The sequence below is a fragment of the Oryzias melastigma genome, linkage group LG15 (assembly GCF_002922805.2).
Source record: "Oryzias melastigma strain HK-1 linkage group LG15, ASM292280v2, whole genome shotgun sequence".
Classification (NCBI taxonomy): domain Eukaryota; kingdom Metazoa; phylum Chordata; class Actinopteri; order Beloniformes; family Adrianichthyidae; genus Oryzias; species Oryzias melastigma.
Window position 1 is genome coordinate 11,591,211 of NC_050526.1, and position 12,849 is coordinate 11,604,059.

Sequence of the window (12,849 nt, forward strand, 5' to 3'; positions counted from 1 at the left end):
ATGAACTACTGTTCTTTGGCATAAATAAAACATAAACCTAGAGAGAAAACAGCCTTTGTCTATGATACAGTTTAAAACTTTTGATAAAGGTTCACATGTTTTCCTTTCAAAATAAAAGACTTCCTGTAGGATCATCTCAATGTGGGAATAGATAGAACATTTTCAGCTGTGATTCAAAAAACAGTTTATTTCAATATTTGTGGTGTACTGCTGCAAGAAATGTGTGAAATTAAAATTAAATCAGAGATAATTAAGTGACTCTAACTGTATTTTTCGAACGACAGGGCACACCTAAAATCCTTGGATTTGTTAAAAAACTGAGAATCCACTCAATAATCCCTTGAGCCATAACTCAGGAATTGATCTAATGTGGAACACGGTGCATAAAAATTTGTCAAAATGTTTTTGTTTGATTTGTGAAGCTACGTACTCACGTTGAGTTGTGTTCCTACGACCATTTTAGGCCTCCACATATAAAGCACGCAGCCATTGAACGCGTGTCGCAAGTTAAACCTGATCGGACTTTGGCCCCAAAAGCATCAAGCGAGTTTGGAAAATGGGTGAATTGTAATTAAAAATGTGTGCATGGCCCGTTTAATAGAAACTCTGTGGAGAGAAAAGTGGAAACTTTGTGAAGAGTTTAGTTATAAAGCATAGCCGTTTGGGTCTCTGGTCAGTAGATGCTCTCTTTATTCTCTGAGTACGTCTGACAGCTTTTCAGGAAACTGAACAAACAAGAAAAAAATATCTTGGCGGTTTAAAACACAAAGTTTAAGATGTTTCAACATTCATCTCATTTTTAACATGATCTGCATGTGACTTAAGCTCACAAGTGGACAATTTAGCCTGTGTGAGAAGATCTGTCAACCTGAAGCTTCACTTTGAAAACAGCCCTCACTAGGTATTCCTCACTTCCTGATGTCTGCTGTCTGTCTCTTTATGTCCTGATGTAATCCACCAAAGAACAATGCTTGGAAAAAAAATTCTATTTGCAAATAACAGTTTTCTGTGGGAATTAGTCGACTAATTAATGCAGCATTTCTTAAAAAAAAAAAAAAAAACTTAAAATGACAAATAAAATTTCATATTAATTAACTTAGTTACAGACCAGAGATTTGATGTTCTCTTCCTGAGAGTTTGTCTCCAGCAGCTGTCTGTTGTTAACCCGTTAAGCTCTGATTGGTCAGGACTGGTCTCTGCTAACATTGATAAACCTTCAACCTATGAATCTCTCTGTACTGTGGCCTTCATGATGGAGACTGCAAAGTTCTTCCTGGGGTAGGACAGGAGAACCATCTCTAAAGCATTATTTTAACTAAAAATATCAACAGCAGAGTTTTTCTAATGTTTTCCTCTTTGTAAATGATTTCAGGTTTTCCCTTTTTGTTGTGCTGGTTGTGCCATCATGTGGTTATCCTGCCAAAGGTGATCTTTCATTCCCTTTTGCTGACACATCAATGTAGATGAATGTGTTGATCTTCTTCAGAACTTGTGCTCTTTCTGCTTTCAGGCTCCAAATCCACAGATCAGAGCAGCGGTGACCAACAAGCAGCAACTAGCTTTGCTTCCCACAGAGGAGCACAGATGAGCCGCTCTGCACCAGTGCATTACCGCTCTCATTCAAGCGGTGGCGTCTCTCAGCCAGTTCCAGTGTTTGTGCAGAATGTCCCTCAGGTTTATCCCATGGTTCCATCAGGCAGCAGCTTGAGCTCTGCTGTGGCAGGATACCCTGTTGCTGTTCAGCCAGGATCTGCTGTTCCTGTGCTTTCCAGTGTTCCTGCAGCAGGAGTGTCTGAGGCAGTTCAGGTCCCTGTGCAGGGTCCTGGTTTCTCCCAGTTTGTTCAGACAGGCCCAGCAATGGTTGGCTCTGCTCCCCCTGTGCTGGTGTTGCATGAAGGTGCTGGTTCCACACAGCCAGGACCTGCTCAAGCTGGTCTGCCAGGTGAGTCCTGTAAAAAGCTGCTGTGAATGTTGTCCATGAGTCTTGGCCGTCTTGACCAGTGTCTTGTTTGTTCAGAAACCAAGTGGGTTGTTGCTCCTCCATCTTTCTCTGAGCAAGCAGCAGCTGATTCCCAGGCTGTGGGCTCCAGTGACTTCCTGCCACCAGTCCCTCTCCCTCCACCTGGCCCTGTCCTCCAGTCCGGAGAGACTTCCAATATTGTGAAGGAAGCTGAACTCGGCAACTACCAGCAGCAGACGGAAGAGTTTGGTTACCCGGCTGAGGCGGTGCAGCCTGGATCTGCTTTCACCAGCGTGCTTGTTCCAGGCCAAGGACTTGGTGGCTTCTGGGGTTCTCCTTATCCTGGTTTTGACTACAGGCTCCTGTATGGTCTGTACCCTCCTGGCACCTACACCACCTTCAGCCAGAACCATGAGAAGGGCAAAGACTACTACCAATCCATTCACTACTTGAAGGAGCATGTTTCTGAAGACCAAGGTCCTCAACAGCAGCAGCTTCAGCAGAAGATCTTCCATGGTCAACAGCAGAGGTCTTAAGGTTGGTTTAAAAAAAAAAAAAAAACTCCAATAAGGACCGTTTGGTTGTATGTATATCTTTAATCTAACGGAAGTATTCTTTTTTCCTAGATGTGGAGATGTGAGGGTTTTGAACAATTAAAAATATTCTCTGAATTTTGTCTCCAAATTTGTATTTCTTTCAAAGAACTGTAGGGCTGCATTTCTGTAAAGACCCTGTCAGCATTTAACTGAATTCAGTATAAAGCACGGCGGTCCCTGTTCTACAGGGAAATATTTAAGGTTCTGTATTTTTGCGGATCTTCTGAATTCTGGTGTGTGTATATTAAAAAAAAAAAATCCAATATTGCGACATTGGATGACATGTACAAACTGTTTCTAATGCAGTTAACTCCTGACTCATTTAAAAAACAAATAATTAAACTGCTTTCCTCTGGCATGAGCAAGAATTTACTTGATGTAAAATAAAATTCCAATGTAGTGTAAACCAGACCTCACTTCAGTTTGCCATCAAAATAAAAACTGTTGTTGCTGGGTCGTCTCAAATGTTTGAGCTTTGACCGGTTCAGGACATGTTATCCAGAATTGGCTGCATGAATCTCATTTGACGCAGGTTTATACAACTTGGAAAAGGTGTGTCACTTACCAGAGGTTCCTTAGTGATGGCCAAAAAGTATTTTGGGAGACATGCTACTGTTTAAATGAACATGTCTGAATTTGGCTTTGAAGAAGGGGATGGGGTTGAAAGTGAAGATGAACAAGCCCACCAGATACCAAGTGTGGAAATATGATCGTCAAGGGTGCAATTGCATGGTGTTCAAGAAATGGAGACAAATGTTGTACTCGTGCTGCACAAGGTGGTGGAATCAAAGACTAATCATGGATTATACAAAAGGAGGGGTAACATGGAAAAGCTGGGGACTGCCTACAGATGCAAAAGAATAACCATGCTGGCTATTGGTGATCTTGATATCTGTGGAAGAGATTCTAAGCAGATTTCTTGCTTGTGATGTTGGGAATGGCAGAGACTTAAAAAGACTCCGTTTCTGTAACCTTCATGAGGGGAATTCAGGAGAATGCTGACTCCATCTGCCAAACTGAAGGAACCATCATCTGCTGAGCCTGAAGTGTGATGCTGATGCAGTATATATTTGACACTTATGTCATGCAAAAGAAGTTTAGTAACATTTCTGGTCTTGAGGCCGGCAGCAACAAAGAGTTGTGAAGTCTCTTGCATAAGTTGGTGTAAACGGGAAACAAATTCAATGAGACTGAATTGAGAATTGTGTTCAGCTTCTGTTTTGTATTCTGATCTGAGTTATGTCTACGTTCTAAGTAAAATAATTTACAATAAATCTTGGTTCATTTGTAAATGTATTTTTCCCTCACTCCAATTGATCATAACTGGTTTTCCCTCTGATATTTAAGAAAAATAAAGCATTAGTTTAAAAAAACATGATCTATCCTAGATAAAGAGGCAATTGACAATGTATGTTGTACGTATGACTTGTAAATGGGATAATGTGAACATCTGAGTATTGTACAATAGTTTTAATTTTTTTTAGGTTTATTTTGAAAACCCAAACTCTAGCAGGTCCACCAGACCCATGAACTCAGGCTGAGTAATGGCTTTTTCCTTCTCTGTAAAAAAGGAGTTTATAAGGTGGAAAAGAGGGGTTACCAAAATAACGTGCTGTGTTGTAACTCAACGTGAATCGGCTGATTCTGATGCAAAGAAAAGCACCTGTTCATACAGGCTTTGCACTGATTTAGTAAACACATATTTGGACTTTTTTGTTTTTATTATTGGGGCGTATCTTTAAAAAAAAAAAAAGGAAGTATTAAGTTCAAAGCGGCTGATAAGAAAACTCTGACCCAGCATTCTAGCACTGTTCAAACGCATCACTTCTTCTTTTCTTTTTATTTTTAACTTGTCCTGTTCAACAGCTGAGCCAACAGATGTGGGCTGAGAGCTTCTTGTGTTGGGCAGATTTTACTGTCACAACAGGGATTTATTAAGTATAAACCCCTGTTGTATTTAATGCTAAACTTTGTATTGATTATGTTTTATTTTATTTATTTATTTTTCTTTGTCGTTGGACCGGACGGAAAAAGGGAAGAGGGTGGGGGAGGGGTGGGGGGGAAGATAAGATGGCAACAGAGGGAAGCAACATCATAAAACAACCAGGACTAAGTGATAAACTAGAATGGGCGGGGCCTGTCTACACACACACTCTATAGTTACACACACACTTGTTGGCCAAAATAGTCTCCGCATTTAAGCTGAACATACTCACATATACTATACATATACTACACATGTACTCAATTCAACTATAACAGCAGCTCACACACTCCATCATACAAACCCATTCAGATAGAGACTTTCCTTCTGTCACAAAAACGGTTAGTGCTAAGGTGAGCTGACACCTGTGCTCAGGTGAGTGTTTATGTTTCACTGAGGTGGATGGTGATGGAATGTACTCAGGGGGAGAGCGCCCGGCCATCCCCACGCCAAGACCCCCCGCCAGGGCAGCAGCTGCAGCCAAGATCCCCCAGCACCCGCCGTGGAGCCGCGGAGAGAAACCGCCTGCCGGGCAATCCCGCCGAGCACCCAGACCGGGGCACGCGGGACCGCCGCAGAGGCCCCCCACACCCAAGAGCAGGAAGGCACAGGAACACGGAGGCCTGGAAAGCATTAACTTGGTCCACTGTGACATTAAACTAGATAATATCATGCTAATGGACCAGGTTTCAGAGCCGTTCAGGGTCAAACTCATCGATTTCAGTGTGTCAGATAAAATTACAAACATTACAAACGCATCACTTCTTACACTCAAATCTTTTCTTTCTTGGAGATGTAAAAAAAAAAAAGTCTCATCAGATTTGTGTATAAATATGGTTTTGTGTGTGCGCAACAAGAGATTTGTGCATAACTTTTAAAGATTTAAAAATGTTGTCATTTTTGTACATAAGCACTAAATGTATTGAATGAGTTACAAATCAAGAGTTATGCACGCACAAATCAGGTGAGTCTATTTTCTCTCCATAGGCCTCTGGTGTAAAAGAAAAACAGCTTTCACCAGAGAAGTTGTGTTGAAAGTGTCTGATATAAGTGCTTCTTTTCTTTCGAGATCGGGGCTTGTTGCTATGTGGAGTGTTCGGCTCTGACCCAAAAGGGCCTAAAGACGGTCTTTGACGAGGCCATCATCGCCATCCTGACTTCAAAGAGAAAGAGGGGGTATTTTTAAGGATTCTGCCTCTAAAGTATCTTATTTTATAACCATTTTAGTCATTTTCTTCCTTTATAAATGTTGCTGTATGCTGCGATACAAAAAAAAGTGATATTTCTGGTTTCAGAGAAAAACTGTAATATGAAGTTTTTCTTTAGTAGCCTTTCTGTTTGAAAGAACACGATAACAAATGATGTGTGAGAATAACACAAAAAGTAACAGCTATTTAAACTAGAAAAGTTGCATTACCTGCGATAATGCTAGTGTGAATGCATTATCGCATTAATGCGGTTGTTGTAAATCGCGTAAATTGCTTAAATTTGCAGTAATTGCTTAAATTGTATAACGTGCCTTAAGTGTAAAAACTGTATAAAGTGTGTAAGTGCTTAAATTGCATTAATTAGCATTATTAGCTTAAATTGCATTAATTAGGGGCTGCACGGTGGCGCAAGTGGTTAGCGCTCTCGCCTCACAGCGAGAAGGCCCCGGTTCGACTCCCGGCTGGGACCTTTCTGTGTGGAGTTTGCATGTTCTCCCCGTGCATGCGTGGGTTTTCACCGGGGACTCCGGCTTCCTCCCACCGTCCAAAAACATGCTTCATAGGTTAATTGGTGACTCTAAATTGCCCCTAGGTGTGGATGTGAGAGTGAGTGGGTGTGTGATTGAGGCCCTGCGACAGACTGGCGACCTGTCCAGGGTGTACCCCGCCTTCGCCCTTCAGTAGCCGGGATAGGCTCCGGCACCCCCGCGACCCCGAAAGGGACAAAGCGGTCAAGAAGATGGATGGATGCATTAATTAGCATTAATTGCGTAAAAAACGTAAAATGTACGAATACCAAAAGTTCGTGCATTAATGTCCTGAACGTGCTGAATGTTTTGATACCAATATTGTAAAAGTTTTAAGGTGCAGTAAAAAGTTTTACATTTTCCCATTGACTTAACATGGGCTGAAAATTTGCATAAATTGTGTAATATCGCGAAAACTGTAAAATTTGCAAAAACCAAAAATACAAGCAGTAATGTCCTTAACGTGCTGAACGTTTTGATACCTAGATTGTGTAAATCGCATAAAGTGTGCTTGAGTTTTTAAGTGTCAAAAAACGTACGGAAGAAAATGTAAATGAAGAATCTCAATAGTGTGAATGCATTGAATGCATTCACACAATGACAGATTGTAGACCGAGCAATGTATTATTATGAACTTTTCTTTTCAGCAAATGTTTTATAGTACAGCATGCCAAATATACAGTGAGTTAAAATGGAGCCGATGTTTTCATAGGAAAAAAAAAAGATTTATTATCCATTTTCTAGAATGTTCAGAGTTTATGATTCTGTACCTAAAAACAGAGATTATCCAGTGAATGAACTGAGCATATCAATAGTTGCAAACTTGGTGTTTTTTCCTTTATATCCTTCAATAACAGGTTATTCTTATGTCACATTTAACTAAAAGGTTCTAGGAGAGAAAAAGGATCTCATTTTACAAAAGTCACTTAACATCCAAAGAACCAAACACTTTGATCCAAACCAGGTGGATAAACGACCCAATACTGTAAAATGCACAACATGGAGCACAGCTGTTGATTTTCCCAGCACAACAATGCACATTCCCATGCTGTCCACACCGCGTCTCTAAAGCACAGACGAGGCACACTCCCTAAACAGGCACAGCTAGCATAGCGCAAACATAGCACATTAGGAGCATCTGCTGGCTTCAGAAGCTGAAAAGCTACATTTTAGATTTTTATTCAGTCAATATTTACACACCACTATATTAAAATGCATCAAATACTTTAGTTTATGAGCAAAAAATGAAATATGTACACCAATTAGTGGCCTTTAGCTGCTGTAAAGAACTAGGTTTGTCGTAAGCAAACATTAGCTTTGGATTCCCCGATAAATGACCTACATTTATCTACTAATTCTGAGTATAAAATATATACCAAGTACAAATGAAATATACGGTACTCAACAGAAAACACTGACAGTATAAGTAGGACTGGACTGAGCAACCCCGCCCTTTTCATGTTCCAAAGAGGAAGTACCTGCGTGTTGCACAAAGGTCAAAGTGTATCTAATGCAGAGCTGAGTGTGAAGAAATGTAATTGTGCATCAAATCAAACTCTTATATTTGCTCCAAAAGGTTAACGTTATTTGAAAAATTTCTCTTGTTGCTTTTACACTTTAGGTTGCAGTGCTTAACATTTTATGTCTATAAGTCCAAATATTCTGGAGGACACCTTAGGGAATCGAACCCCAACCTGCTAAAGCAGGCATACCATTACCAGGGCCTTTAGTGTTTGGACGATGCATGAAAGGTGAAGCTAAACTGCCGTTCAACATTGTTTCTGTAGAAAAAAGACATCCTAACGATGTTTTCTCCTGTTGGAATCAAATACTATCACTGTTCTCAAAGTTCCCCTAAACCCCCTGGTAGTTGGAACCATAGACTGTATCTTAATTTACTCGACAGAACAAGTGTTGAGGTCCCCCTTAGGTAATGCCTTACCTCCAGTCCTCGTCAAACCAGTCTGGAGTCTTCTCTATCCCTTCTGAGGAAGAAGAAATGTGGCTTTCCAACAAGCTCACTCCTGATTAGCGAGAGTGGTTGCCATAGAAGCAGATGGACTCGGACCAATCACTGCTTGCTGAATTAGGCTGAATTGCTGGGCCCCAGGTGGGTTTGTCCGCGGGTTCCATGGTGGCCCCATCTGCGTTTGCTGACATTAGCTTAGGTGGGGACTCAGTGGTCTGGGTCCCTACGCTAACCAGCTGCCCGGTGGAAAGTGTAGAGAGCTAACAAGCTGCCTGGCAGACGGCGTAGTGAGTTAGCGAGCTCCGCTTCCTAACAACAAAACTACTGAGTCCCTGCCTAAGACAGTGTGGGAAAACACAGGTGGGGCCACCATGGAACCTGTGGAAAAATCCACCTGGGGGCCACCAATTCAGCCAAAGGTAATTCCTATGGGGCCCACATTAAAATGTCAGCTGCGCGAGAGCCTGTATAGGACCTCGGTCTCCTGGTGTCAATGTAATATATGTCTGTGTGTCATCTGCATATCTATGGTAACTACTGTTCTTCTTTATCATCTGGGCCAATGGGAGCATGTAGATGCTGAATAGAAGTGGCCCCATGATGGAGCCTTGGGGAACTCCACATGTAATTTCTGTTGGCTCAGATGTGAAGTAAGCAGAGAATGGCGTCCTCCACTCCCACCTTCACTTGGTAGGCAAACTGGAGTGTCCTTTCCACGCTGGACCTGAGGTCCCAGAAGCTGCAGGACCAGTCGCTCAAGCGTCTTGATGATGTGTGAAGTGAAGGGGACTGGGCTGTAGTCATTCAGCTCGCTGGAGCAACTCTTCTTAGGGACAGCAACAATGCAGGATGTTTTCCTCATTGAAGGCACAATCCACAGGCTCAGGTTGTAGATCTATTGTAAAGTTACAAACAGAATCAAAGGTGAAGCTCATTTGGACTGAGCAAAACAAAACTTGGGGGAAGTAACAGCTGTTAAAAACTAGTTTGTGACTTCTTCTTCCAGTTCTGGTTCCAAACTGAGGCTCTGGTAATACTTGTTGGAAAGAATGGATCCTGGATCCTGTAATCAGATGCTTTTGTTTGAGTCGCCCTTAGTCTGGCCCGTCCTCCAGGACCACTTTGCCATGAAACAGCCCAACAGGGCAAATGCTTCTAGCAACAAGGTTCCTGGGATCATTCGGGCACGCAAACCCCTCCACCAACGTTAAGGTGGCGACTTTGGGAGAGGATTATATCAGTCACTAGCCAATTACTAACAATTACTGTGGAGAAACCGAAGTACTCGGAGGAAACCCACAGGACGCCAGGATTTGTTTTAGTTATTTCCCTACAAATTTTGGTGACTGATGTTTATTTATGTTATTTTATATGTGAAATGGTGTAAAATGGTAAATGGCGTGTACTTATATAGCACTTTCTACCTTCCTTCGAAGGCCCAAAGTACTTAATAGTCACAGACCCATTCACCCATTCACACACATTCACACTCTGATAGCAGCTCCACTGCTGAACACTGGCACCAACCTCCAATTTGGGGCTCAGTGTCTTTTCCAAGGACACTTTGACACATGGGCGGGCAAGGCGGAAATCGAATCCTCAATCCTCCGATCAGGAGTTGACCGCCCTACCGCTGCACCACAGCCGCCCTTACTATGAACATTATTGATATTAATCATTGTTAGTTACATTAACTTTTAATATGATTGAGGGGGTAATAATTTGAGCTGTACCGTTTTACTTAGTGTAACTTCATTGATACAATGACAAGCTTTTTTTTGTTGTTGTTTTTTTTGGGTACAGACCTGGCAGTCAGTGTCCGAATTAAAGCACACCCATGATCTTTGGGTGAGGAGCAAGGGGGGGGGGGTCTCTATAGGAGTCCTCAGGTGGGTTATCCTGATGACTTTAAAGAGTCTTTTTCTTCTAAGTGCTGCCTCAGTTTGTAAACTCTGTTCACATCCTGACTCTGCTGGCTGACAGGATTCCTCTGTTTCAAAGCAGCGTGATGTTTTTTTATTGCATCTCTTTGCTGTTGGATCCTGCCTGGTTTGGTTTTGATACTGGGACTTTTAATTGCTTTCTCCCATTTTGTGAGGTCTGCCAGCTTGTAAACTTTGATTGTTTTATTGTTTTCTTTTTCTTTTTTGTATTTTAATATTTGGTGACTATATTTGTTTGGAGGTGCAGATCTGGCAGTCAGTGGCTGAACTGACGACAGACCTTTGGAAGAACTTTTACTATTCTTAAGCATAGCCTTCATTTAGTAGACAGTTTATTATTTATTTATTTGGGGGGGGGTCATCAGAGCTTTTAGGAGGGCTGTCCTGATGCCTCTAAAAGCGTCTTCTTCTAATTTCTGCCTCAGTTTGTAATCTCTGTCCAAAGTCCCGATTCTGCTGGGTGGCAGGATTCCTCTTCCTTCGAGCGCCTTGGTGGTTTTTTATGGCGTCTCTCTGTTGTTGGATCCTGCCTGGTTTCTTTTCAGGCTTGTGGGACTCCTGGAGAACAGCAGCTGGTCTTTGAGGAACGTTTGTGGCCTGTGTTGCTTCATGCTGCTGGTGGACCTCCACTGCTGCAGGTTTGGTGTTGTTGCTGCCAGCAGTGGGCTGCATCCTCCCCAAAGTGAAGAACGGATGTCGCAGCGCTTCACTTGGAGAGATGCGTTTGCTTGGATCCATCATCAGCATCCGCTTCAGCAGGTCCACAAACTGTTCCACTTCTCTCTTCTTTGCTGCCTCCAAATGGTCAGGGATGAGTTGGTCAAAGGACCAGAAATCAAACCTGTCACTGACCGATTTCTCTGTTTTCAGGGATTGCTGTAGGGGTGTGTCCAGCTTCCAGAGATTTTTTCCGGAGTTTTCTTCCGTTTTAGTGAAGAAACTTTCCGTATAAAGCCCCTGGTTCAGGACTTTCTGCTCAGGCATGCCTTGCATGTTCACCATGGCTCTGATGATGTCATATTCAGAGTCCCACCCATGGATGAAGGTGCCCGTGTACAGCACACAGAGAACGTAGCCCAGTGACCACATGTCTACACGCTGGTCTAAGGGCAGACCCAGGTGGACTTCGGGTGCCCTGTAGACCATGTTCTGCATCAGACGTCCAGTGCGCATGTTTGTAATTTTATCTGACACACCGAAATCGATGAGTTTGACCCTGAACGGCTCTGAAACCTGGTCCACTAGCATGATATTATCTAGTTTAATGTCACAGTGGACCAAGTTGATGCTTTCCAGGCCTTTCAGGGCAACTATCATCTGCCAGGCGATGGTTTTGATTTCCTCTACAGTCAGGGGCTGGTTGTACCTTTCCCGCATGAAATCATAAAGGCTCTGATCCAGTAGTTCCATTGCGATGCAGGTGTAGCTTTTATAACGAAAGCAGTCCACCATCTTCACTAAGTTGTGCTTGTCGCCGTCGATCTTGCTGAGCTCCTTCAGGAGGTTGATTTCCGTTTGGGCTGAGCCAGAAACGATTTTGATGGCTACAACTTTATCAGTTCCCAGTTTCTTACATTTGGCAACTCTACCAAATGATCCTTCACCGAGGAACTTTTCCACCTTATAAACTCCCTTTTTTCCCAGAAGGATGAAGCCCTCTCGGACTTCACCATCCAGAACTAAATTATCCGACATGATAATTTTGCGTGGACGATACCGTGTGGTAATATCAAAATACCAGACCAATATCTCGTTCGCAAAAAGGGGGCTTCAATCTTCACAGAAGACCTGCTGGACGTATCGCTCAGTGGGGCTTCTACGAAGTGACTGCTAGGTCGTGATGTGGGTCTATTTATAAACTTTCTCTGATGACGTCATCCCTACATCAGAGCCGTCATCCCTACATCAAAGCCGACATCGAAGACGTCACCTGAGTTACCATGGCAACGTCTTTGTTGATAGAAAGTGGCTTGACGTCAACAAAAGACGTCGCCTGAGTTACCATGGCAACACATGCGTTTGGCGCATGCGTACATCTGGACCGTGATTAATGTGTGTTGTCTGCTGCATGTATGGCATTTATTTTTACATTTTTATGCTTGCCTGTAATCTCTGTGAGTAATGCTACTTCTTAAAGAGGATTTATGGAGCTGAACTTCTAGAAAGGGGGAGGAGCCTCATCCCGAGGTTCTGGTTCTGCTCGTCCAGTTTGAACAGTCCGCCCTCATTACTTTGAAGAAGAAAGCTGATTCATATTCCAATCTGACAAATGATAGGAAGGATATTTGAAATTTGTAATTAAAGACAAAATACAGAATCAAAACTTTAAAATGATTTTTTTTTACTTTGCCTAATTGAGTAACTGCGCTTTTTTTAGTCTTTTATTATGAAAAGGAATTAAACTGGTCCTGATAGATTTTTCTCTTAACATTATAGAGTTTTTAATGATCATTTTATTGTAATAAAAGTATATTTTGATAATAACACTCAAGACTCCAGAACGGCCGTTTTTACGCGCAGTGGATCAGACTTGAAGATTTTCTGCTCCTTTTCTTTGAAATTGGAGCTCTGCAACCTTCAAATACAAGAACTTTCTGATCTTCGTTTCTCTCTGATCCAAACCCAGTAGAACCTCCAAGTTCTACCTCCCACTTCTTCATCC

General features: G+C 42.3%; 2 protein-coding genes across 2 annotated transcripts; one reads left to right on the top strand and one right to left on the bottom strand.

Annotated features, from left to right (window-relative positions):
• Nucleotides 1-1,119: 1,119 nt before the first annotated feature.
• Nucleotides 1,120-2,631, top strand: LOC112162118. The gene is made up of 5 exons (XM_024297777.2): nt 1,120-1,278; nt 1,373-1,425; nt 1,511-1,942; nt 2,018-2,497; nt 2,587-2,631. The coding sequence occupies exons 1-4, from the start codon at nt 1,250-1,252 to the stop codon at nt 2,494-2,496; spliced, it is 993 nt and encodes a 330-aa protein (XP_024153545.2). The 5' UTR covers nt 1,120-1,249; the 3' UTR covers nt 2,497; nt 2,587-2,631.
• A 1,962-nt stretch (nt 2,632-4,593) lies between these two features.
• LOC112161456 (homeodomain-interacting protein kinase 1-like) lies at nt 4,594-12,018 on the bottom strand (the record flags this gene model as incomplete). Its single annotated transcript, XM_024296554.2, has 4 exons — nt 10,584-12,018; nt 8,926-9,139; nt 5,716-5,731; nt 4,594-4,621 (listed from the first exon to the last, which is right to left on the bottom strand). Coding segments are annotated over exons 1-4 (1,557 nt in total), but the record flags the coding sequence as incomplete, so codon positions are not given.
• Between the last annotated feature and the right edge of the window lie 831 nt (nt 12,019-12,849).

Coding starts and splice junctions, on each gene's coding strand:
- LOC112162118 (XM_024297777.2), top strand. CDS start 1,250: ATGATGGAGACTGCAAAGTTCTTCCTGGG. Junction 1,279..1,372: donor ACTGCAAAGTTCTTCCTGGG/GTAGGACAGGAG, acceptor AAATGATTTCAG/GTTTTCCCTTTTTGTTGTGC. Junction 1,943..2,017: donor TGCTCAAGCTGGTCTGCCAG/GTGAGTCCTGTA, acceptor TTGTTTGTTCAG/AAACCAAGTGGGTTGTTGCT.